This window comes from Zea mays, chromosome 1 (genome assembly GCF_902167145.1).
Source record: "Zea mays cultivar B73 chromosome 1, Zm-B73-REFERENCE-NAM-5.0, whole genome shotgun sequence".
Taxonomy (NCBI): Eukaryota; Viridiplantae; Streptophyta; class Magnoliopsida; order Poales; family Poaceae; genus Zea; species Zea mays.
In genome coordinates this window covers 284,547,026-284,574,122 of record NC_050096.1, presented here as the reverse complement: position 1 = coordinate 284,574,122, position 27,097 = coordinate 284,547,026, and the positions used below count along the sequence as shown (strand labels likewise).

The 27,097-nt window shown below is 43.9% G+C and overlaps 2 protein-coding genes across 4 annotated transcripts; both read left to right on the top strand.

Annotated features, from left to right (window-relative positions):
* The first annotated feature begins 303 nt into the window (after positions 1 to 303).
* LOC100216647 (uncharacterized) lies at positions 304 to 3,849 on the top strand. The gene is given in 6 exon segments (NM_001143058.1): positions 304 to 776; positions 2,146 to 2,337; positions 2,836 to 2,995; positions 3,093 to 3,195; positions 3,270 to 3,351; positions 3,480 to 3,849. Coding segments are annotated over 6 exon segments (912 nt in total). The 5' UTR covers positions 304 to 479; the 3' UTR covers positions 3,558 to 3,849.
* A 2,449-nt stretch (positions 3,850 to 6,298) lies between these two features.
* LOC100284241 (uncharacterized) lies at positions 6,299 to 22,155 on the top strand. 3 transcript variants are annotated; one of them, XM_035967658.1, is made up of 4 exons: positions 6,299 to 6,850; positions 7,026 to 7,265; positions 7,391 to 7,424; positions 21,905 to 22,155. In XM_035967658.1, the coding sequence occupies exons 1-4, from the start codon at positions 6,475 to 6,477 to the stop codon at positions 21,966 to 21,968; spliced, it is 714 nt and encodes a 237-aa protein (XP_035823551.1). In that variant the 5' UTR covers positions 6,299 to 6,474; the 3' UTR covers positions 21,969 to 22,155. The 3 variants fall into 3 exon arrangements, with proteins under 3 accessions (XP_035823551.1, XP_035823548.1, NP_001150608.2); XM_035967655.1 differs by lacking the exon at positions 21,905 to 22,155 and adding an exon at positions 7,673 to 8,007; NM_001157136.2 differs by lacking the exon at positions 21,905 to 22,155 and adding an exon at positions 8,724 to 9,224 and having other exon boundaries at positions 6,441 to 6,850.
* The last annotated feature ends 4,942 nt before the right edge of the window (positions 22,156 to 27,097 follow it).

Genomic DNA, 27,097 nt, shown 5'->3' with positions numbered 1-27,097 from the left:
CAGTTCATTCAACTCCAAAATAGCATAGCATTTTCATGACATAAATGGGGTAACTGTATGGCGCCATAGATGGAGGGGAGGGAAGAATAGCCACGTGAGTTTGCTGTTGGCGAGTGCGTTAATGCAGGGAAAGAAGGGAGATCGAAGAGGGCAAGATGGCCTTTTGCCTTAGCTGACACGCCGGTGACACGCTGGACTGCCTATTTGACACACCAGGTAAGCAAAAGGGTATTTTGATAAGAAATCATCTCTCTCCCGTATAAGTCAGTGGTAAACTAAGATGTGGCATCCATATTAGTGGCAAAAAGTTAGATCTCCCTTGATCCAAACAGCCCCATACGTTGCCTTGGGCAATCGAGCTAATCAATCTCCGTGCAATTCCACCTCCCGAAGACCCGAACTGAGTCCCTCCACCGACCCAAACCCTAGCGCGCACCCACCTCCCTCCCCCTTTCCCGGCGTGCGGTCCGGCGTTGGAGATGCGGGCGCTGCTCGCGGACGGCGGGATGGCGCTGGCGATGGCGCCGGAGGTTAACGAGTCGTCGGGCGGTGCTGCGTTGTCGCAGGGGCTGTTATGGTGGGCGTCGGAGTGCCACGGGGTGTTGTACAGCCTTGCGGTGATGCTGCCGTCGCTGGCCTTCGTGGGATTCCTAGCATGGCAGGCGCGGCGGAGCTTCCGTAGGATCAGCTACGGCCGCTCTCACGTCGTCGTCGTCGCGTACTACGCGCTCCTCTGGGTCGTCGCCGTACTCAACCTCCTCTGGTGCTTCCTGCAGGTTCGGATTGGCTGCCGTTATTGCTTATAGCTAAGTCCAGTATTGCCTGGTTATGAAATTCTCCGTGCTTTGATGATGTTGGTGATTTGGTCATTTGATGTTTACTAGGAGAATGCTTTCCACGAAAAAAGTGCTATGCTGTGCGTGTAGTTAGTTATGACTAGTGAAAAGCAGGGGGTATTTCTTCTTGAAGGTAGGGGCAAGTCGAAGTGTCATTGTCGAACTAACGAGAGATTAACTTATGGTGAAAACGAGCTATGAGAAACCTATACTAGAACATGAAACTTTTGGATTGTATTTTCAGGTTTGAATGATAATCAGTTATGTTTGTATGCTTTGTTAGTTTTCAGATCATGAACTTGTTCGTGAACATGAGTTGTACCTATCTACCTGACTACCTGAGTAGTGTTCTGATTTTTCAACTTGGTAATGGAATAGCTGAAGACCACATCGTGATTGAATCCTATGGGTAGGATGGGTAGGTTAGGAGCTGGTCACTGGTCAGGGAATCTCAATGTTGAGCCAGTAGCAAGCTTTGGTGGGTTTCAAAAAGGAAATGGCAAGTTCCTGGTTGTCATGTGAATGATGAACATGTAGCAAGATTTATGGGTTAAGGAAAAATAAAATCCATGGTAGCTGGGTGTTGATGTCAAACAGTACTTCACATTGGTCTGGTTATTAGGCTTAGATTTCAGGTGCACATCTTGGTATTGTTACTAATATAAGTGGATTCATCCATATTTAGATTTGATATAGTCCTGCTGTACAGAAACAGAACTAACAACAACAACAAAGCCTTTTAATCCTAAGCAAGTTAGGGTAGGCTAGAGTTGAAACCCAACATAAGCCACAAGTCAAGGTTTAGGCACGTGGATACCTGTTTTTTATGCACTCCTACTCAAGGATAAATCTTTGGGTATATTCCATTCTTTCAAGTCTCCTTTTATTGTCTTTTCTCATGTCAACTTTAGCCTTTTGCTGCCTCTCTTCCGAAGTTCCCATTAGTATCATGCCTTAGGGTCCCACTATGCATAGGTGCCTCTGGAGGTCTCCGTTGGGCATGTTCAAACCATCCCAACCGGTGTTGGATAAGCTTTTCTTCATTGGTGTTATCTCTAGGCTATCACACATATTATCGTTCCGGACTCAATCCCTTCTTGTATGGCCACAAATCCAACACAACATACATATTTCCCGCAACACAGAACTTATGTAATTCTCTATAGTCATGTTGTACAAAACTACATAAGGAAAATCAAATGAACGATCCTGCCTTATGAATCCAAAGTTTCATTTTCATTTTGTTTATATTGTGCATTGCCTATATCTCTTATGTAAGTATGAAACATATTTTTTCCCCAAATGGCAGGCATGGCAATGTATGCCTGACAGGGCATTTTCTTGGAATGTATTGTCACTGTTCACAAAATCAGGAATGTTATTCTTGGAAGTCAGTTTGATAGCCTTTCTACTTCAAGGAAATGATGCCAGTGGTTTTGAATCTTTGGCACGAACCTTTGTTATCTCTGGAGCTGTAGTTGCAGCTGACGCATTGCTCAAGGTATGGTTCTACTCCAAAATTCAGGCATAGTGAACAGTGATTAGCTTCTCTTATAAGTGGTGGGTATTAAGGTTCTTAAGTTCTTGCATGTTTTTGGTGTTCAACTAGATTTTTTGGAGATGCCATGTCATATTTGCTTTCTTAGATCTAGGTTAATTGACTAGTGTATCTGGTTAGTAATGTTATTTTATTAGAAGAACATAATATATTAATATGTCTCTTATTTCCATTGTTCCATAACAGTGGATTGGCTATTGAAAGTTGGCACTGATTTTGTATCCATAATAGATCTTGCCCGCTCATCTCATGTCACTGCAAAAGAATTTTTGGCTGCTCAGTGAAAGACATGACCCCTTGACTTAACCTAGCCTGACACACCTTTCCTCGTTTCAATGTGTTAAATCATGTTGCAAGGGGAAAACGGGATTAATACTCTAGTTCCCTTTCTGTAGCCTACTATACTATCTTGCCTACGAAACTGACCTTGCCCTTATTCAGACTATATATGTTTTTGGCTTCGGTGTTCCTTTGTTCATTGATGCTGATCAAGGAACTGGTGGGAAATGGGGCCTATGGATTCTCCACAAACTTGTGCTTACTGGAGTTTATGGGTTGATTGTTTTCATGCATCATTCAAGATGGAGAAACAGGCTGCCTGGTAATCGGTTACTATCTGTATGTTTCAAAATTCTTTTGTTAAATTTGTTTGGTCATTGGTGTTTCATGAACATGATCTCGTGGTTGCTTTACTGCAGCAAAACCAGCATACTACAACTATGTATGTGCGATGTTGCTATTGAATGGTGTATCACTGTTTGGATGTTTCCTTGTTGCAAGTGGAGCTGGATTTGGTTTATGGTACATACAGAACACTCTTGTGGTATTTTATTCACCGTCAAGAACTATATTTGATGATGACCCTTTTGCTGTAGGTTATATAATCTCACAATCGTATGCTATCATTCGCTTTACCTTCCCCTCCTATATGTGACTTTCTTAGCGGACTTTTTCCAGGTACCTTCTTGCCTATGATATGTTATGTTGCTTCTGTGAAGTGCTGCTTTCGTAGCTTCTTAGCTTGTGTTGTGCCTTGTAATGGAATTACTTGCCTTCACTGATCTGTTTTGTATTTTTATGTGTAGGAGGAAGACATGCTCCTAGAGAGCGTTTACTATTCTGAAATGAAGGATGCTGGGTTCTTTGATGCTGACTGGGATTAATCGGTGGCTACTGCGCTCTATGACCACTCCAATGTGAATTACGATGTGTTTCTATCTGTGTACTCTCAACGTAGAACAGAAAATGTATGTAGCTAACCGTGGTAATGAATGGAAATATGTAAATATTACTGGCGCATACTTCAGATTTCAAGTGATTTCAACACTGAGATTGCCACCCCAACGGTTGGTGATAAGTTCACGTCAGAAAGTGCTATAGCGTGTTTGGTTTGAGGGTATTCCCTTCTCACTCCTCATTTTCTTATTTGGTTTATAGAATGAAATGAATTTTCTTATTTGGTTTATAGAATGAAATGAATTGATCTACCACCATTTTATTCCTTATAGGTTAATAATTAGTAATAATATAAGAATGAGTTTATTCCACTAATTTTGTGAACTGTACTCATGATGCAGTACCTCATCTTAGATTCATGATGCATTACCTCATCTAAAATAGATTAATTTTTCAAACCAAACACCTCATAGGATTCTATTGTATCCAGACGAGTATGTTTGCTAATGCTACGTCCGTGTGCCGGTGTGCGTGTGCACATCGTATTTCTATGTTCTGTGGCGTTTGTTTTTACCAGCAGACAGAAAAGTTAGGGTTTAGGAAGAACCCGTTTAGGAAGAACACTATCATTCTCACTTGGCAGCACATTGCTTTCTCAGAATCTCAGTACGAATGTATTCGAAGGCTCACTCTTCGTTCCGTTCTACTCCTACTGGGCACTGCCTGCAGGATAAGACGTCAGTGTAGTCGTACAGGGAGAGCGTTGCATAGGTTCGTGTTGATGGACTGATGGGGATAGTGACAGTATTATTTACTTCTTACTAAAAACCATTATTTTAGGAACTAGTTTAGACTTTAGACAGACACTTATTCTGTAAAGACTATTATTTTAGAATCTAGTTAAAATACTTAGGGGGTGTTTGGTTTGTCCCTGCTAAAATTTAGCCCCTATCACATCGAATGTTTGAACCTCCGTTCGGGATATTAAATGTAGTCGGATTATAAAACTAATTTCTCAGCCAAAGATTAAAAATTGAGACGAATCTAGTACAGTTGGTTGGGTCTATATTTCATACTCCTATTTGAAAGTCAAACGCTTGATGTGACCCGGACTAAACTTTAGTCCACAGAACCAAACACCCCCTTATTAAGGTGGAGTACCTTATATCCATTCATTCATACAATAAGTCCTTTTGGGACAGTGGAGTACTCCACGAAGACCTGGGACTGGGATGGATTCGTGTCCGTAAAGTAAAACCGGACAAAATTGCGACAGCGCCTCAATGGGTAGAACAGCAAAAGCCCTCGATATGTGATGCGCTCCAGCAGTACTCAGATGTGAATGCACATAATATAGTGTCATCTACAGTTTCTACAATTCTACGTCCCATATTTTACACGAACCACTGCATGCAGACAGCATATCTCCTGTTGTATCATCTATTTCAAACTATACAAAAAGTGTAATCTACAGTTCCAGTCCCCTATTTTACCCTATCTACCTGAGACAGTTTTACAGCAGATAGCATATGGCGATGCACATATTGACCTACGAAGGAGAGAAATTCGTGAGTTTAAAAGGCTGAATGCTCATTTTACGCATCCTAGTTTGTGCTCTACTGAAATGAACTGTCGACCACGGCCCCGCAAAAAACATAAGCGCAACTCTTTTTGCATGTTGCTTGTGTTTCTTCTTGCCGAGACTACCAGTACTCGGACAGATAACCTAACATACTACGGAGGTAACTTAACCTACTTAACACTATCGACTGCTATGCTAGTAGTACTTAGGTACAAAGGTGCAAGCGATCCTTTGATTCTTTATAACATGATCCAACCATAGTTGTATTGTGGTTTGTTAGAGATTTTTTAAAGCTACTTGAGCCGGTGGTGGAAGAGTTTAAGTGTTAAACGTGACATGGTTAGATCATGATTTAACATATCAAGAGTCATACACGCTTGCATTTAGGGATTGCTTACATAGAAGTTGTTGCCATAAAAATTGGAAATTTATTTAGATGTGCATCAAACATTTCAAGGTGGTTTATTAACCATTGGTGCATTTAGGGATTGCTTACATAGACCTGGGGCTGGGGCATGTTTGTTGGTTTGGGTTTCAGGCTTTCAGCCACCACAAAATCTGTAGTGTCCGGAGTCCTCACACTTAGGCCTGGGCAAAAAGAACCGGAACCGAGGAACCGAACCGAAATAACCGAGAACCGGAACCGAACTAACCGAACCGAAGGAACCGTTATGAATTTCGGTTCTGGTTTTTTGAGAACCGAAATAAATGAGATATTTTCGGTTCTGCACTCCAAAGAACCGAAAGAACCGAAAAACCCAAAAGTATTAGATTCAATTTGTTACATGTGTTTGTAACTTCGGATGTTGTGTTATTGACTTATGTTGAATCTCTAATCATCCATGTATTATCTATGAAATTATAGTCATTGTGCACTTGTTGTTGTTTGTGGGGAGATGTTGCTGAAATTTCTCACAAAAGTTGTCGTTATTCATAATTTTAGAGTGGCTGTTACAGTTCGGTTAGAACCAAGGAACCGAACCGAAGAACCGAGAACCGAACTAGTCGGTTCTGATTTCTTTATCTTGCTATTTCGGTTCTAGTTTTTGAAGAACCGAATTTCTACAAGAACCGAGGAACCGAACCGAACCGAACCGAACCGAAGAACCGAATGCCCAGGCCTACTCACACTGTCACACAGAGTACTGTTGTTTCTTAAAATAAAATACTCCTACAGTACTGATCGCATTTACTGCGGCCCTGGTGGACCCCGTCGCGCAGTGGTACAGCACTGGCCAGCGTGTCTGCCATATTGCCATGCCAATGCCATGACCCAGCCAGCCCCACAGGCAGGCACTGGCCATGCGTTTTTTTGACCGTTCATGAAAAGCCACACTGCCTTCTGGCACTGGCGCTGGTCCGCTGGACAGGGTGCGCAGCGGCTGCGTTGGAACGGAGTGCACTGCGTCCCTCCCGTCCCGATGCTACGGGACACGCCACCCACAGAACTGGGCGCTGTCCAAGCTGCTGCATTTAAATCCTCCTCCTCGTCACTTGAGTTCAAGGCTTCAAGGGAAGCGAGACTGCGAGAGAGAGAGAGAGAGTTGTACAAGGCTCGTCGCCGGCCGCACTGTAGGGGTACCTTGAGCCTGTTCACCGCCGTCGCCTGCCGCCTCACATCCACAGCATCCATGGCCGACACAGCTCGCCTCTTCATGCTGGTGGCGGTGGCCACGGCGGCGCTCGCCGGCCGCTCAGGTGTGTTACGCGCCCCTCCCTCCCTCCTCTTCCTCTCTCGCTGATTTTATAGCCACACGCCGTGGGTGGGTTTCCATCCTCTCGCAATCCTTTTTTTTCTTTCTTTCTGAAACTCGTCTCCCGCCGCCGCTGGCTGTCATTATTGTCTCTCGTGGCCGTCCCTGGAACCCGGAAGACGGCGCGTGGTGCGTGTGCCGGTCGGACCTGGCGGACAGCGCGCTGCAGAAGACGCTGGACTACGCGTGCGGCGGCGGCGCCGACTGCAAGCCCATCCTGCAGAGCGGCGCCTGCTTCGCCCCGGACACCGTCAAGGCCCACTGCTCCTACGCCGCCAACAGCTTCTACCAGCGCAACGGCCAGAACCCGCAGGCCTGCGTCTTCTCCGGCACCGCCGCGCTCAGCAACGTCGACCCGAGTGAGTCAACCGCACGCGCACGCGCACGCGCACGCGCAGCTCGTTTTTTCGGACGCTCGGTTGGGGTTCCTTCCTGACGCCGCGTTTTGACTCCCCCTCACACTGTCTCTCTCTCGTGGCTGCAGGCGCCAATGGCTGCACGTACCCTGCGACCCCAAGGTAATCCTTGCACGGCATTGCCACTTCTCGCACTCCTTTCTCGATTTTGTTGACAGACAGATATAATTAGTAGTAGAGAACTAGAGATATATAGAGGGCATGACATGCTGTCGTTTGTTGCTAGCGCTAGCATTTCTTGCCACGAGCACGAAACTGAACTGGCTTATTTACCAATGAAAGCAAAAAAAGCCATCGGATATTTCCCAACCCATTTAACATTTTTAACTCAACTGATTGAAAGACGATAGGTATTGGTTCCGGGAAATGCCGCATCTTGCAGTAGCAACTCTCTGGAGTCTGGACAACCTGAAGATATCTCCAGCTCGGCTCGCCGTCGCCGCCCATCTTTAGAAAGGCTTAACCCCTAAGCCTGGTGCCCTGGTCCTAGTGCGTGCTATAGATTTGGAGCCTTTCAAATCAAAGCGACGCGGTACCATCCGGTGGGCGGCCGTGTGTTGTTCACTTGTTCTTTGGGGTTGGAAAAATCCTGGAGGAATAAAAAGGTGGTTTGCGCGTGGCCGCGGGGGGATACGTTTCTCTCTCTCCTTTTTTTCCCCCCACATTTGGCTGCATCGATGAACAACTGTGTATTCATGGGGTCTTTTTAGGGGAATCCTGTACCCTTCTGGTTCCGTCTCGCAGCTAGACGAACCGGCCGGCCCCTTTTGCTGTCACTTTTCGCCTGTGCGTTCGTTTGTGACTTGGCGCGTAGGTTCTCCCCATTATTCATTCCTTCCTGACTCCTTTCAAACCTACTGGAAAGGGGGGGGGGGTAGTGGTTGTTCATAGGGTGCTGGAATATTACCAGGTCGCTAGACGTGTGTGTAGTACTCTCCAAAGTTCAAAGTGGGTTCTTGCATTTGTTCTGGTGTTCTGGCCCCTTTCTCTCTGCTGGGGCCAACGGTCTGCAGCCGCAAGAATACCCCTTTGGTACCTGTCTGTAAAAATGCAATCCAGGGCATCCAATGAACAACCAAACGCCACTTGTGGAATGTTTAGACACACCGAATTTGGAAGCGTGATTATTGAAAAGTAGTACAGTACTGGTGTGGCAAAGAGAGCCGGGGTAGCATTAACGCGCGCATATCCCATATCATCTGCATATGTGCCTTGATTTGATTTTCCACGAGCATAGGGATTATTAAGTCAAAGCAATGTGACTTTGTCGCCGTAACTCTGGGCTGCGACTGTTCGTGTGCATCTGTGTTTAGTGTTTACCTATGCTACGCAGCTGCTTGTCATCATCGACCGTAACTCTGAGCTTGACTGTTCTTCGTGTTCACCACCTGTGTTATGCAGTGCTGCTGCGACGACGAGCAGCAGCAGCGGTTCGGCCGGCGTGTACAGCCCTCCAGCGATGGGTCCGTCGGCCCTCAACGACAACAGCGCTGCCGCCGGCGTCGTCCTCCCGATGGCTGGCGCTGGGCGGCTGCTGATCCTGGCCTGCTGCTCGCTCGTCGCTCTCTACTACCTCGGCGCGTGATGATCGTGTGAGGACGAGACGCCGCTCCCCGCTGCCGCTTGCTGTTGTTGGGGTGTCTTGTTCCTTAGCCCTTTTCTTTTCTCCTCTAGTGGCAGTGGCAGGCAGGAGAGAACCTTGTGACGATGGGCGCACTGCACTGCCTTCCACCGGTGGAGGAGAGCTTGGCAGTGTGAGGCCCCTGTAAATCTTAGGTTCTAGGGAGGGAGGGATGCTGTGTTGACTTCTTGGACATGTGTGCTCATTGTTTCATCGGTCTTTGTTTAGGGTTGATGCGCTAAGCTTCGCACTGCCTGACTTGTGGCTGATGTTGCTCATGAGCCGTGTTGTTTCCCTTGCCCTGATGGAGAGTGGTTCATCTGCTGGTGGCGATGGCGATAGCTGAGAGCCTGAGAGTGGTTCATCTGCAGGTGTGATTGGTGAATCGTGCTCCTGTCCTGTACCAGCAGCAAGGCAGCAAAACAAAACGTGGTTTCTTTGGTTTGCTACAGGAGACGACGACGGCGAGAAGCCCAGAGAAACGCTGTCGCAAGCCGGCCCACGGGCCCATTCCGGCCTTTCACTTACTCCACCAGCCCAGGGGATGGTGCACTCGGCCACTTGGTAGCAGTCGTGGCAGCCAAAATCTGACGCCACCGTTTTCTTCAGAAACGCAGCTTCAGACGAGCATGAGCGCGGTTTCTGGACTCCTTGACCACGAGCAGCCTCTTGGATATAGATGGCCATAAAGCACGAGGCCTGCGAGCCCGGCATGAAGCCCGCTGTTTGGGTCCGGTCTAAGCCCGGCACGACCCGGTTTTATGCGGGCCTAGACCGGCCCGACACGAATAAGCGGGTCGCACTCGGACAGGAAACTTGGTACGGTGGGTTAGCCCGGAACGGCCCGTTTACCTCTAAGCACGTTAAGCCCGCTTTTTTTGAACTAAAACGTGCTTTTCGTCCCGTTTAGCCCGCTTTTTTCGTGCTAAACAGGCCGGTCCAGCCCGTTTAGGCCCGCTGCGGACCAGGCTCGGACAGAGAATCAAGCCCGCGGACTTAGCAGGTCCGGTCCGGTTTCCTAACCGTGCCTGGCGGGCCGGACCTAAAACGGGCCGGGCGGCCCGTTTGGCCATCTCTACTCTTGGACAACGGTTGCCAAGTGGATGATGCATTGATGGGTCATGGATACGCTAGGGTTTTCCACTTCTCCTTTTTTACGGCAAGCATCACGCAGCCGTCCCCGGCTCCAGTTTTTTCAGCCCCACCGAGACAAGTGCAGATCCTCCTTGTCGTTGGCAAGTGGGAGCGGAGAACGGCATTTGGCACGTGATTTTTTTATCAGCAAGTTGCTGCATTCTTCTGACCTTGCTGAACAGCGCGCCGTCCAGTAAAAGTCTCGTTTGCTTGCTGGTACGGGAGGACTTCAGACTTTTTTTTTTCATAATCTTCTAGTACAGAAATTTACAAGACAGATCTTCGCCGTGCTCAGTAGTAATTACTACTAATTAGCAGTCAGCACAGGATAAAAGAGACCTACACGGCTTGGACGAGTCAGCGCGCAGCCGGTTTGGCTCTCCCATACGTCACTTGTCGCTCGCTCGCCCTCGAAGTCGAAGCTAGCTGCCTGGACCCTGGCCCGCGGCTACCCTCGGCCCGTCGGCCCATCAGCAACCGCACCACACTATACTAATGGCTCAAACTGTACTAATGGCATTTGTATAGAGCTGGTGTACGTGTACGTGGTATCTCTACTACTTATCAAGACTGCAATAGTAGTCTGTCATTCCGCGTTCTGTCATTCACTATTCTGTTCATTTCGTAGCCTTTCCGATTCCCTCCTCCCTATCATTCTCATTCCTCTCCCCGCAAAGCCCATTCCCATTCCATTCTCCCGTACAGCCGAAAGGGGATTCAAACCCACAACCTCTCAAGCAAATGCTAGCAATAGCTACCACTACACCACATGTGTGTTTATGTCTACATCTATAACAGAAAACACATCTACTACATCTCTCCTTAAGCCCACCTGCTACCCTTGCACAATGTGTAGTAGTAGATAAGTATCACCGAGATTCTTGAATTATATTTTTGGATGGAGGGAGTAGTATTTAAAGAAGAGCCTTGCATGCAATTTCTTTTGTTTGAATAATGTTTTCAACTTAAATTCCTTTTTTGCATGCATGACATTTATTCTTCGTAATATTTTTTCCATGGATCTGACTTGTGAGTCATTTTTAAAAACTAACGCCAAACATTAATCCATGTTTCTTACTTGAAAACCCCGAACAAACACAATTAGTAGGAGGCACTCGCATTGGGGTCGCTCATCGACGATAAGAAGAAACTTGGCGACTGCCGGTTCAACCTCTAGAAACAGTTTTACGTGGCCGCATGTGCCGCTATGTACGACAAGCTCCGGCGCAGCCGCCGCTTGGACGCGGTGCAGAGCGGCTGCTCCGCGCTGTCCATCGTCAAGCAGGGGGACCTCATGGTCGTCGCCAACGTCGATGAATCTCAGGTTGTTCTGGGCACCGCATTCGACGACGACGCCATCACGTCGTCCACCTGAAGCCCAACATGCCACGTAAGTCGCTACTGACTGGCCATGAATTCTTGTGCGCTGAGACGATGGCCGTTGCTGACGTTGTATGAGTATCCTCGAACACGATGTATGTAGAGGAGTAGCACATCCGGTGGTGCAACGACCAGGGGTACTACCTTGCTGATGAGCCCGGGGTGCACTTCGTTTTACAGCCCAACCAAGAGTCATCAGTACTCGGAATGTCGCGCGCGTTCGACGACTACTATATCGAGGACTGTGGCGTCATCTTGACGCCAGAGGTGACGCAGAGGAGGACCGACAACAATGACCAGTTCGTCATCCTCGCCACCGTTAGGGTAGCTTTTGTGCCGGCTTGCCTTTAATTCTCTTCGCAAACACACACTTGCCTTTTTGTTTAAGCAAAAGCGTATGGTGGTAAGTATCTGATGACTAACGATGTACGAGGGAATTTCTTCCGGTATGTGTGGAACGTGCTCTCCAATGATGAGACCATGCAAATCGTGACATATATCGAAGTCTGTATGATACTGATGGTTGCAATGTAGTGGTGAAACATATAGATTATAAATAACAAAATTTATGTATGGTCAGAATCACAAATTGATTATGAAACATTTTCTCATAACGGTATAACACATTTTGTATATAAGTTATCGTAGTATACTGGTATAGTGGTATTATATATTCCCGTTGCAACGCACGGGCATTCAGCTAGTGTAATCAAATGTGTGGAGCGGAAATTAAGCGCAGATCGATTGTTTTAAGCTCAGCCAATAGAACGTAACTAAATGTGTGGATAGGAAATTAAGTGCAAATTGATTACTCAAAATAGTCGATCAAGACGGGTACAGATATCCTAGACGCTACAATCAAAGTAGATCCGCGGAGAGGATAGGCTACGGGCCCTACTCTCAAGGTGGGTCAGGTCGACAAGACCACTCTGAAGAGACAAGAGAATATGTGAAGGGGATCTCTTTCACGCGCCAACGCGAGAGGGGCCCTTACCACTCTGGTTTTATCATGCTCCTTTCTGCAACGACCCTCGCTAAATTGTTGGAGGGGTCCGATTGCGTAATGCGGCCATGTTGGCTCCTTGGCGGGGTCTGGTTCTTAAGATAAATCATTCTATCGACTGATATCCCATTGTGGCTTGTACTAGTTTGCTTTCTCGCTTCCTTAAGTTATAATTTGTTGTTTATATCAAACTGTGTGAAATGGGGCCACAATTGTCCATTCACGAAAAATGGTATGATTTTCACTAGGAGGGATGATTCCTCTATTGCATTTATGGGTCGTTAGAAGGGCAAGTTTTACATGGTTGATTTCAATAAGGTCCCGTTTGTTTCCTTTCATTTTGAGGAATTGAAATCTTACTAATGGAATAGGCTAATTTTTTAGAATGTGACATTCCACCACTTTCCAAAGTTATCATATAAGACTATCTCAAATTCATGGGATGAGAGATGGAAATTGTTTCTATAGATTTAAATGTTATGTTTCCGATGTACAACTTATCGCACACTATTCTACTTGCTTTGCTATAACATAAATATAATATATAATTATCTCTCTGATATGATTTAGAATAATATACAAATATATTACATATATAAATATATGAACTTAATTAGTTTTGTCTAAATTATAATTATTAAAATGGAATTCAATTCCAACGAAACAAACAAGGCCTAAAAGTAAAGCCAAGTTTGAGATTTGTTAAGTGGCAAAATCTGGCTTGTGTTAGTTTTGGTACTGCTAACTAGCCCATTTTGGGATGGAGAATTTGGCCAAACTCCTAGAAGAAGAGCATATCTTTAAGACTAACGAATATTCACTTTAAGAAAGATAGGGTATGCCAACATGAGAAACAAGTATCAGTATCTCACCCGCTAAAGAACATCATCTCAATAAAGCAACCTTTGGAGCTAATCCACATAGATCTTTTTGGATTGGTCTCCTACCTTAGCATTGACTGTAATAAATATGGTCATGTTATTGTTGATTACTATTCTCTATCGATACCACAGAAATGTGTACCCTTACTACTATATCAAAATGCATGCAAATGGTATTTTGGAAGCCCTGAGCTTTCAAATGGTGGAGGAAGTCCTGACCGACCATCCATGTGACCTGGTTGGGCCGCGCCGACACGCCCACCCACACCCCACGCATGTGTGCAACAGGTCAAACCTACCCTACGTGCGTCAGTCAAACCATTGGTCCAACATCCTAACCTCCATGGGACGCACACCATAAATTGTGGTTCTGTTTTTTTACGCAAATAGCATAAATAGTTCACAGAAATAACATAAATAGTTCATAGAGATGGCATAAAAACCTCGTTTAGCCACAGGACTCGTGCACACACGTAGGCACATGCATGCAGATCCTATTTTTATGGTATATCCGATAATTATGGTAGATCTTGAGAGTTTCCATTGCATGTGTGCAAGTTTTGAATGATATTTTCGTTTCCACTACATGCGCGTAAAAATTGGATGGTTTCAAAAATATATGATCACTCCAACAGCCATACAGTTAGACTCGTTATAACCAGTTTATGATATATACTAAAACTAATTATGCTACGTGATATAAGTGTTTATGCAACTTGTTACATTACGTAAATTTTTTTATTGTTTCATGCGCACAAATTTAGGATGACAGGAAAGTAATTGGATTCTTAAAATTAGTACCCCAAACCAAGTAATTGGATTCCTAGTATTATAATGCCCGCAGGTTTGGATTTTTGTTCTTCTCACCACTTTTAGCAGTTTGAGAGCGTCATCAACTCTATAACGAGCTCTGTAACAATGGTAGAGCTCCTGTCCTCGTTTTCTATGACACTCATCCCTGAGCTGCCCCAGCCGTCGCCCGCTGTGGACCCGACAAGAAGACGGTCATGCTGGCGGCCCCCGCGCCGGTGGGTCCCGTGGTGGCCAACCAGTCGTCCAAAAATTGGCACACTGACACCTTGTTCGGTTATTCCTATCATACATGAATTGGATGAGATTGGAAAAAGTTATAAAAGATTTTGATTTGTTTGGGATTTAAACCCACTCAATCCCACCCAATCCACATGGATTGAGAGCAAAACGAACAAGCCCTGAAGTGGATGGACAGGGTCGACAGATTTAGATGCTGGCGCTGTGCGCGGCGTGGGAGCTCGGCCACAAGTCCGACGACGAGACCATCGAGTGGCTGCTGCAATAGGGCTGCACATTCGTTTTATTATGGTAGCTAGGTATGTGCCCATGCGTTGCCACGAGAGTTCAAAATTAGTATAAAACATAGATATAGAAAGATAAACACCATGATATACAAAATTTGTGCGGCAAATATTACCGTAACACTAATATTATATTGACAACATAAATATATAATATTATTATACAAATATGTCGACTCAAATAGAATGAACTGATGTCGAGCAAACATTATAATATCGCAAAATTATTTCTAAAGAATCAATATAAAATTTTAAATGATAGACAAATACATTGACAATTGTACATTACTCTAATCTTTTCAGCGATATTGATAAGTCTCTTTTGTATGTTTGCTAGTATAACATATTAGTACAAATTGTCTTCATAACTTAACAGATTGATCACAAAGTTTCTCCGAAGAATCTTTGCATCCTATGCACAAGGCAAAGAGATTTATATAGTAGATATTGCTACTACGCAAAATCTTTACTCTTGTCATCCCGTGCACTTGTACAATTTTCCCCTCTCTAGGGCTGTTTTACAACAAGTATAATACATGATTAAGCCAAACAACAAATGACACCCATCGGGCAGGTTCAACTTTCACACATTGCCATTCAAAATAGAGCTAAGTGTGTTTGAGATACAATTTTGAACCGGCACCTACGTGAATGTGTCCTCCCTATCAGCTTCAGCGACCTGTCCCTCAATGTTGCTGAACTCAAGGAAGTGTGTCGGCCTATGGTCCTCGTGATAAAAGTCCTGAGGCATGCCCAGCTTCATGATGTACTTCATCTGTGGGTCGTTACTTCATCTGTGGGTCGTGCTTCACTCCCATGAAGTTGAAGTTCCAAGGGGTGTTATCTAGAATCTGGTTGGAATAGAAACATCAAAGTGAGTGCTAGATCTAATCAGCCAAATGACTAAAGATCCAAGAGGAAGGTTTGCAAAATAGTGAAATACATACCATGTAGAAACTAAGGAAGTGATCGCTCAGAAGCATCTGAACCTTCTTGTAATGAATTGGAAGATATCCATGTGGGTTTCTTCCATTGTCCTTGTTGTTGCGTCCCCACTTGGCCACTCATAATCGCTTGGTGCCAGCTTGTAAGCAGTCAACGAACAAGATCCTGGGGTGAAACTGCATGCCAGAATGATGCACTTCTCACCATCCCATTGTTTGTTGTCTCCAGAATCTTGGCATGTGATGTTAGACCCTATAAGAACAATGCAATTAGTCCCATGAATTAGGTCATAAGAAGCCCGAAAGAAACCAAAAAAAGCTAAATAGACTTCAAACCTTGGCGATAGATGTGGATCTTCATTTGGCTGTGTATGCATCCATCCCAAGGGTTGAAGATCATTAAAAAACTCATGCTCAGGAAGATTTTCTGGCAAAGTCACCATCTAGTGTGGTCCATGCTGTCGAGGGATGGATATACACATAATATTTTTGACTTGAGGATTGTCCTGTGGACTCAGCCCATACAAGAATCCAGTGATTTGTGTACACAAATATGCTATGCGTATGAATTTCTTCAATATGTTCTTTGACATAATGTAAGTGTAACCAGTTTTTGGCAATAAAAATGAATGCCAGTTGGTAACCATTCAATATTTCTTTTGTTGTGTGAGTTAGAGAGAGGCTATCACTATACTAACTTTAATATCATCAGAATTGACATAAATGTGATTTACACGAAGATAAAATTTGTAGCAGAGATGGCTCTAACCATCAATCAGTCTTCGATGAGAATGCTTGTTGCTCATATGGACTTGTGGTTGTGATAATGAGTTCATCTTCGTGCACATTCACTATCCTTGTGGTTACAACAACTAACTGAGTAGTCTCTCGACTGCAAAATAAGGTAAGATCAAGAGTGAGCAAACTAACAAAAGTATCTCTAAAAACAAAAACATAGAGGGAAATTTTTATGCTTTACCTGTTGCTGTGATGGTGGAGCAATTTAGCACCAAGGATGATATCTCACATTTCAGATTGTATCAGTGCAGAAGTATTGACATTGTTTTTCTTTGCATAATCAGATAGAACGAAGTCCCTTAGTGCACATACGGCGCCAAAGGCTCCCCATCAGTAGGGTTGGAGTAAGGGATTAACTGAGACAAGCCTTTCTAGACAACTCTCACCGCTGCAACAGCCTAGGATTCAAAAAATGTTTGGCCATAGATTATCTAAAAAATTGACCTAATAAAAGCCTTCATGTTGTTGTAAATAGACCTCCCTTCACCAACTGCTGCAACTATAGTACTGAAGTTATCATCTGCAAGTACCATATCTAAAGCTTCTTTGGCAACCTAGGACAAGTTGATCGGTCAAGGCATCAGACACTCCTCTAATCGAAACAAGGAAAAACACGAATATATTTTCATTAAGTGCCTCAACGTGAATACTCACCCGCAAAGCTCGAACCTTCAAGCTAAAATCATCCCTGAGAAGATATTTTCTCTGAAGCTTAAGGACTAAAACTATAAACTAAATAGATGGCTGGTTGTCAGATATATTTTCAACCACAATGAATAGATTAAAGAGCATCAAGTAACAATTTGAGCAAACAAGCTAAAAATGCACACATAAGCAATTTCAATTAGAAATGGAACATGGTATTGAACAAATACCAAGTTCCATGGTGAACTAACATAGAATTTTTAATTTTGGCATTTACATATAACAATAACATGGACCATACAAAAGAATTAGGTGACATAACCCCAATAATTTAATTGTTTGTCAAACAAAAACCACATGTGCCAAAAACCTATAGAAAATGATGATGGGAATTTCTAATGAGTTTACACAAGCCTTAAAGGAACCCTAACAATGTATAAAAACCAACCAATTCATATAACATTTGTTATTTCCACATGGGCAAACAAGAAAATTGAACTCGCTCATCTCAGACATGCTTACTCCACATGGGCAAACAAGGAAACTGGACTCGCTCATCTTAGACAAAGCTAATCACCAATTATATTCACTCCCATGAATCAGTTCAAGATCAACGCCCTACAAACCTTGAATCGACTGTCAGCAAAACCAGTGGAAACACAAAAATCCACTGAATTCCGTCGTGCCATTAAAACCATTCACCTCGCCTCACAACTATGGCACATGTGGGTACTGTTGGTGACTTGCTCTCAAATGCTTCGGCTTAAGAGCAAGGCAACATAAAGGATGTTAAATGTTAAAGTCCTTTGTCCTTCAGGGCATTATTTCCCTTAGGATATAATGACTCTCGGACAAAGGTTACAAAGAACATACCTTCGTAAGCACGACATATAAAAATGAAGAGGGAGTCATACGAAGCATGAACAATATGAACAATTAAATATGTTGTCATTATTGAATTATTTCTACTTTATTACTATGAATAAGTAGAAATAATAATTTATTACAACTGTACCTTCGGCTTGAAGGGAGATAAGGAGTACAAGCGTGACGCAAAAGCAAATGCCAAGTCAGCGTGAACAGTACGTGAGCACTATTCATCTATTTATAGGCACGAGACTCATCCCATGTAAATTACACTCATGCCCTTTACATTTGCCAATAACTCTATTATAATCCATCGGGGTCTAGATAGTCTTTTCCTCTTTAAGTCGGTTTCCTTTTTTCTGTCATTATGCCGAAGCTCCCTTGCGCACAGCTTCGGCTCTGTTCCATCCTTCGTCCCTCTTGTGTTTCTTCATACTGTGATTTTGACTTAAGTCCGAAGAGTCCATGCCCGAAGGTACCTGCTCATGTATTATACTCCAGAAACATTGTTAAATCACGTTTTTGAGGACCTTCGGAAGCCGAAGGCCCCCAACAGTAGCCCCTCGCAATATTAATTTGTTAGAATGATAAATTCAGATTGCGATATGGACGAAGGCCCTAAGCCGAAGGTCCGAAAAAACACCTTCCCTTTGCTAGAATAGCAATAGTTAATGACAGGCGGGACCCTCCCGCTTGCAATGCCCTAGGTGTATAAATATGATACGACCGCGATCTCATTTGGCACGCTTTCTTGCCATCTGCTTTGTCTGCTCAAACAGCTCTTTGTCTACAAACGCCTGACCAACCTTTTAGATTTTTTTAGCTTCGGCCCTAAGAGCGCGGTTCAGTATTTTCGAAGAGATGTCTCAGGAAAAGAAAGCTGTTACCGAAATGAAACTGAGCCTTCTTGAGGAGAAGAATCTGGGATTTCTTGAATCGATAGCAAAGACGAATACAGAGAAGATCACTAGGGAAATTTTAGAAGGTTTATCTGAAGACACTGGTGAAAGTGACAGTTATGATGTAGAAAGTGGGGGTGAAGACTCCGAAGATCGACCGTGGTGACCAGGTCACACAGTCTTCGGAAAATCGAGTATTAAACAAAGTCATCTTGATAACATGAGGGGGAGATATTTTCGAGACATGTCTACTGTGAGGGAAGATGACGGAGAGAGGACTGTGCCAACTCCCGAAGATAATGAAGTCATGATCTTCCGAAGCTTTTTTAAAGATGGGTTTCGGTTCCCTTTAAACAGATTTGTGGTTGAAGTTTTGAAGATATATCAGGTCTACCTTCATCAACTTACTCCCGAAGCAATCATAAGAATGAGAATCTTCGTATGGGCCGTGAAGAGCCAGGGTTTGGAGCCAAATGCAAAAAGTTTCTGCAATATGCACGAGCTATTATATGAGACGAAACCCTGGGATAAAGAGCAATATCATAACAATTTTGGCTGTTATAGCTTCGGTGCTTGCTCTGGGTCAAGCTGTCCCGTGCCAACTTTTCGAAAGAGATGGCCCGGAGACTGGATGAAGGAATGGTTCTATGTGAAAAACGACTTGAAGACACGAGAAGATATTAAAGATGTTATCATGCGCCCTATTTGGTAGCGCTTCGGTCTCCGGAAACCAAAGGTGGATATTGACGAAGCAACCGAAGAATGCCAGAGGGCCTTCGGCGTAGTTTGCTCTTTCATCGGGACAAGGGATTTAGTCCAGGAACACATAGCCTTCAGAGTATGGCCACTTGTAGAAAAGTGGAAAATGCCAAAGGAGACTATCACCAGATCTGACGAAGGTGGGTTGATTAGGATGAAGTTCACCTTCAGATACGAAGGTAAGTTTGTTGAGCCAGATGATGATTGGTTGAAGTGCATTGAAGCTAGAAGCGATGAACTGCTTGGGCCATACTCGAAGGCATAAGATACTGCGTTATCTGCGGCCTTCGGAGGCCGGGAGAAGAAAAGGCTCAACCGAGTTTTTGATGCTATTGGGTTTATGTACCCTGACTACCGCTACCCGCTACGGGGGCGAAAGAGAAAAGATGCAACTTCCGGGAAAGATACTGCTTCAGCTGCTCCAAGCGAGCCTGCGCCGAAGAGAAAAAAGGTGAAGGTCCTTACTCACCGACCACGCTTCATTGAACCGGCTATAGTGCCCGAGTTTGTCGGTGAGACCTCTTCGGTTGCTGAAGCCAAAAAGCTTACACCTGCGCAGAAAATTGACGAGCCGGCTGCAATGCCGGAGATGGAAAAAATTGAAGAACCGAAGGCTAAAGAGACAAGGACATCGGAAGTTTTAAGTCCTTCGGCAAGAGTTGAGGTGTCAATGCCGAAGGCACAAAAGGACCTTAACACGACTCCCAAAAGGAAGAGAATGGTCAAAGTTTTAGATGTGCTAGAAACAATAAAATCTTCAAGTTCTACTCCGAAGAGAGCTGCCGAAGCTTCAAAGTCACAAATTGAAGAGACCGAAACTGGGCCTTCGGAGCCAGCCAGGAAGGAATCCTTGGAAATTAGAAAAGAAACGGAAAAAGAATCTGCATAAGAAATTTTATCTGAGAAAACTACCATCCCTATTCCCGAAGCATCCTCCGAAGCCCTCAACTATGTTTTTCGTCATGCTTCGTGAAAAAAATGACTGAAAAAGAAAAGCGTGAAGCTCAGTTCTATGCGCAAAAATTGAAATATCCAAAAGGGGCACTGATATTCAACGGTAGTGGAGAAGAAGACTTCTTTTATTGTCTCCCTGATAGCAAGGAGATTTCTGTCTGTCGAGAGATGAGCAAGAGCTTCGGATTCCCGACATTAGAAGACGGACTTTCGGTGCTATCAAAAGATGAGTTGGCCGACAGCCTAGCATACAATAGTTTAAAGGTGAGAAATTGAGATTTTTGTATTTAAAAACAAAATTTTCATTTGCTTAAACTTAATACCGCATTTTTTTGCAGGGCCTTATTCTTAGCAATGCCCTCAGGGCACAAAAAGATGCCGAAGATGAAGGGTGTACCATAGCCTTGAACAACCTTCGTTCCGAAGTAATTGAACTAAGGAACGAAGGTCTTGAAAAAGATAAAATATTAAACTCATTGTTGAGTAAAATAAAAGAAGACAAAGCTGTTTCCAAAGCCCAAGCCGAAGCTCAGAAACAGGAAATCGAAGATCTTCGAAAATAACTATTCGAAGCTAAAGAAAAATGTGTTGTTGCAGAAGCTAAACGAGAAATTAGCGATCAAAGGACAAAATATTTAGAGAAAAACATTGAAGAACTTCGTATATCCAAGGAAAAATGTTTTGAGAAAGCTATGGATTGTGTGAAGAGGATAAAAATTAGCTTCGTCAACGTTGGCACATACTCAAGCGAGGAGAATTTCATAGGGCCAATTCCCTATATGCCACTGGAAAATATACTCATTTCTTGTATGCCACTGGCCCCACATGTCATAGACACTAAAAAATATACCTATATGCCACTCAGTGGCACACAAGGGATGAGTATAAAATCTGATGGCATACCAGGAATTTTCTCAATGTGAAATTGGGCGATCCCGAGGGCCCAATTGAATGGACCAGCCACGAAGCTGAAGCTTTTGAGGAAGTTTTGAGTGGCCGTGGGGACATATGCGCCTTCTCGGGTGCTAGGGGGATTGCCGTTATCTTAGAGAGGATAGGCTCGAACATGTGAAATCCTTGGCGCAAACTGAGGTTGCCTTATCTATTGAAGATACAAAAGACCCCTCGGCTGAAGCAAGCTTGGTTGGTGGAAAATTTTTCACCGACATCTGGGAAAATGGCGGTCGGGAAATGGCTCAAGAAATTATAAGGAAAAGTGAAAAAGATACTTACGATGCTAGAGAAGTAGCAGAGGCCGCTAAGAAAACTGCGGATCTCGAGAGGCGAATAGGTATTGATTAATAGCTTTTGACTTTATGCTCTAATTTTATGACTTCGAACTTATTTACGCTTTGCATCACAGCCGCACTATCTCCTCTCCCAGAGCCCGTCGAGCCATTGGTGGACCCCAAAGCAAAGGAGGATGATGAAATCATAAAAATGGCCGAAGCTATTATGGATAAAGTTGTTGATCAACTATTAAATGAAGCTGCAGAAGTAGTTTTAAAAGAAGATTAGCTGTTATTATAAAGACATTTGAAATGTAATATTTGCTGGACAATGTATGTAATTTTTATAATTTTGAATGTAATATATAAGTTGTTTATAATCCAATTCTTTACGATGCATGAAACTTTACGTACATACCGTTTTTGAGCCTTCGGCGAAAAAACACCTTCCCTTCTTTTCATGCTTCGTGAAGAATATCCATATTCCGTAGAAATATACAGTTTCTGAAAAAACATTATGCTTTGTAGACAATAGATCTCTTTTTCATATTAAAGTTGACGAAGCTGTATTTCTTGAAAACTTATTTTGTGCCTTGGCACTTCTTCGAAACAATCTCCGAAATTCAATATTGTAGGTCAACATTGTCTACCCTTCCGCAGGTCAACATTGCATCCCCTTCTTGTGCCATTAATGCAATATGATGTATGATGTTATGCTATGCACATGATGTAATGATGTAATGACATGCAAAATGATATTTGCTCCGAAGGTACACACACATTCCCTAGTAGAGCACACAATCTTTTTGCCGTTTATTTTTCGGCTTCACCGCTTATTTTTCGGTGTAACAGCGCTGACTTTTCGCTGTAAGCCTCCCTTAGGAGCTTCTTCGCCTTTTACTTTAGCGGAATCAACGTTTATTTTTCGCTGTAAGCCTCCCTTACGAGCTTCTTCGCCTTTTACTTCAGCGGAATCGGCGTTTATTTTTCGCTGTAAGCTCTGCATTCCCTTTGGAACGACTTTTGAGCAGAAAACTTACGCTGTGCTCCCTTAGGAATGACTTTTTTGTAACTTCGGAGGTATTTTCTGCAGCCATGAGCTCTTAAGAACGATATATCTTCGCTTTTGCACAAACGAAGCTATTATAAGAAATTAAAATCAACAAGAAGAAGCTTAAGCTTTTGATGATTGTTCCTTACTAAAAAGAAAAATAATGACAAATACAAGAACTATTTCAAAAGTAGGATATCTTCTAGTAAATGTGCTTCGACTCTGGTACAGTACTATTGACTGTATGAGCTTCGGACTCCTCTCTAAAGTCTCGCTGCTGATGAGTATGTTGGCTCCCTTCTGGCTGCTAGCCTCGTTGTATTGGTGGTGGAGGTGGGAGTTGTTGCCAAGTTGCCTGAGGTTGGCTTGCCGAAGCAACAGAAGCTGGGGGATGGTTACCCACATACTCTGGAATGTACGGTGAGTGGTACGAAGCGGTATGCATAACTTGCTTCGGCTGGCTCTATTGGGCTGCAGCTTCTGCTATCTCCTTCTGTTTCTGGATGGTGACATGGCACATCCTGGTAGTATGGCCCTTGTCCTCACCGCAGAATAGACAATAAATTTTCCTGGGCTGATCCCCAAATCTTCCTTCGAAGCCCCTGGCACCTCTGCCCTTGGAGCTGGGGGTCGAGGATAGCTCTGTTGCTGTCCCGAAGCCTGAGAGGAGTACTGCGGTTTCTGCTGCTGAGTTCCCCTGTCGTCACTCTGAGTGGAATGAATTGCTCTGACGTGCCTAGGGTGGATTCTCCCTCCGAAGCCCCTGGCCATTTCGGAGAATCTGTAGGCTTCCTCCCTTCTCTGCCGAAAATCATTATCAGCGCGGATGTATTCATCCATCTTCTGAAGCAGCTTCTCCAGGGTCTGAGGGGGTTTCCTGGCGAAATATTGGGCCGAAGGTCCTGACCGAAGCCCCATGATCATGGCCTCAATGACAATTTCGTTGGGCACTGTTAGCGCTTGTGCCCTCAGACGTAGATACGTTCGGACATACGCCTGGAGGTATTCTTCTTGGTCTTGCGTGCACTGGAACAAAGCTTGAGCAGTGACCGGCTTTGTCTGAAATCCTTGGAAACTGGTAATCAGCATGTCCTTCAGCTTCTGCCATGACGTGATTGTTCCTGGCCAAAGAGAGGAGTACCAGGTTTGTGCCACATTTTTGACTGCCATGACGAAAGATTTCGCCATGACTGCAGTGTTGCCACCATACGAAGATATTGTTGCTTCGTAGCTCATCAAAAACTGCTTCGGATCTGAGTGTTCGTCATACATGGGGAGCTGGGGTGGCTTGTAAGAAGGGGGCCAAGGTGTAGCCTGCAGCTCTGCTGATAGAGGAGAAGCATCATCAAAAGCAAAATTTCCATGATGGAAATCTTCATACCAGTCATCCTCGTTGTAGAAGCCTTCTTGGTGCAGCTCTCTGTGCTGGGGCCTTCGGTTCTGCTCATCTTGAGCAAGATGACGCACTTCTTCAGTAGCTTCGTCAATCTGCCTTTGCAGGTCAGCTAGCCGAGCCATCTTCTCCTTCTTTTTTTGTACTTGCTGATGAAGCATTTCCATATTCCTAATCTCTTGGTCCAAGTCATCCTCTTGAGGTGTTGGACTGGTAGCCTTCCTCTTCTGGCTTCGGGCCTCTCGAAGAGAAAGGGTCTCTTGGTTCGTATCCAGCGGCTGCAGAGCGGCAACCCCTATCGATGAAGCTTTCTTTGGTGGCATGACGAAGGTCGATGCTTGCCGAAGGTGGTCGAAAAGGGTTCACCGGAGGTGGGCGCCAATGTTGGTGACTTGCTCTCAAATGCTTCGGCTTAAGAGCAAGGCAAAATAAAGGATGTTAAATGTTAAAGTCCTTTGTCCTTCAGGGCATTATTTCCCTTAGGATATAATGACTCTCGGACGAAGGTTACAAAGAACATACCTTCGTAAGCACGACATATAAAAATGAAGAGGGAGTCATACGAAGCATGAACAATATGAACAATTAAATATGTTGTCATTATTGAATTATTTCTACTTTATTACTATGAATAAGTAGAAATAATAATTTATTACAAGTGTACCTTCAGCTTGAAGGGAGATAAGGAGTACAAGCGTGACGCAAAAGCAAATGCCAAGTCAGCGTGAACAGTACGGGAGCACTGTTCATCTATTTATAGGCACGGGACTCATCCCATGTAAATTACACTCATGCCCTTTACATTTGCCAATAACTCTATTATAATCCATCGGGGTCTAGATAGTCTTTTCCTCTTTAAGTCGGTTTCCTTTTTTATGTCATTATGCCGAAGCTCCCTTGCGCACAGCTTCGGCTCTGTTCCATCCTTCGTCCCTCTTGTGTTTCTACATACTGTGATTTTGACTTAAGTCCAAAGAGTCCATGCCTGAAGGTACCTGCTCATGTATTATACTCTAGAAACATTGTTAAATCACGTTTTTGAGGACCTTCGGAAGCCGAAGGCCCCCAACAGGTACTTAAACTGCAACAAAGCTTTAGATGCTCCCAACATCCTTCAATAAGCCTTGACCATACCAAGGTCAAGTAGGGCAAGGAGATCATCGGCGCGGGCTTACTGTTGCGGTAGAAGCTAACATGCACCATGGCCTTGTTGCTGTGTTTATCGGTGCAGCAAGCCACTGCACAGCGGTTGCAATTGAGATTGCGCTCTTCCTGCGCAGAAGGATGAAAGGAAGTGTCAACATATCTTCTTTGTGTCAGAAATTTAAGTACATATGTAGAAACGATCATATCTAGTTGTCAAAAGTCCTACTTCAGAAATGAAATGGTAAGTCCTCATGGAGATAAGGATGATTCCTCTTCTCAAAGCACAATCTTTGCAGCCTCTTCTTCATCATCATGGAGACAAAAGTGGTAAAAATGATAATGCACTTTTTATTAACATATTTTTATTGCATAAGTCAAACACATGTAAACCATATCTTGAGTAGGCTGTAAGAGGGGCAGACTGTCGCGCGCGTCATGGTGTTATCGCTTGCTCCAAACAACATCAGTACGAGGAAAAGGGCTTTGGTGCATCACCTGATGCCGTCGCGTGCCTGGTCGGTAAACATGCAGTCTTTGGTCGGCCAGCCTGGCAAACACACACAAAGAATGGAGCCATCGAGCAAGACGATCTTCTTCAGCAGCTCCAAGTTGTGCTTCCCGGGGCATTAGCAACTCCAAATTTTGAAACATGCATCAGCAATATATACGTACCACATGTCCATATCTCAGTTTTGAGAGCTGATACATGTTGCTTGGGTCATATGTGATAGCAACTTGCAATAAAAAAGAATATAAAAGTGACCATATCTTAAATGCAACATGCGTGCTAGTAGAAGCATTTCTATCAAGCATGCAGACTGAAAACACCAAACCAAAACACAGAGTGTCAATGCAGTGATCAGAGTATAAAACCAACAATGCCAAGCACAAAATTGAAGAGGCAAACAACTAAATTTCATAGAAATCCAGGATACAAAGGACTGACATAGGTTCTTTTTTCACTTATATTTGAGAGCGGAGTTGATACAATGCAGTTAGTGCTTCAAAAATCCCTACAATTGAGCAACATTGTGTTAGTTTAGTATTTGAAGTCAAACGATTTTTAGGAACCTTTTTAGTTAAGGATTTATCCAATGCCTTATGTTTGAATGAACCATAATTGAATTGCAGTGTTCGTGAATCGTCATTCCTGACCTCACCTGTAAAATAAAGAGACATTTTTAAATTTTTACAGAAGAACAAATAAAAGGACTCACCAGATGGTGGGGATGGGAATGCACCGGACAGATCGACTTAATCTCCGGTTGCTGCTACGTGGATTAGGTTATTTTCTGGTCTAAAAACTATCGTTGAAGATGATTGTCGTTTTGCTATGAGCCAATGATGATGTATCTATCTATCTATCTATCTATGCATCATATAGTGGTCATCAATGTTCCATATATGTATGTATTTTTTTGACAATTTGCAAGTGACACTCGGCCCCTTTTCACTCTAGTAAGATACTTTTTATCTGAGATGTGGTGCCACAATATATGATATAATAGACTGCCAGGTTGACATTATTTTGAGCTCACAATCTTGTCCTACCTGTTCACTGTACTGATAAACGATATCAATGAACATACGTGAAAGAGATAACCATAAGGTGGCTAATTTTGGCAGGCGTGGGCATCTTGTTAATTTCACCGCTGATTTTAGAAAATCAGTAGGGTTAAATTGGTTACAAAGACCGTGCGGCAGAGGGAGTTCCGTGTCAGTTCATTTGGAGGAAAG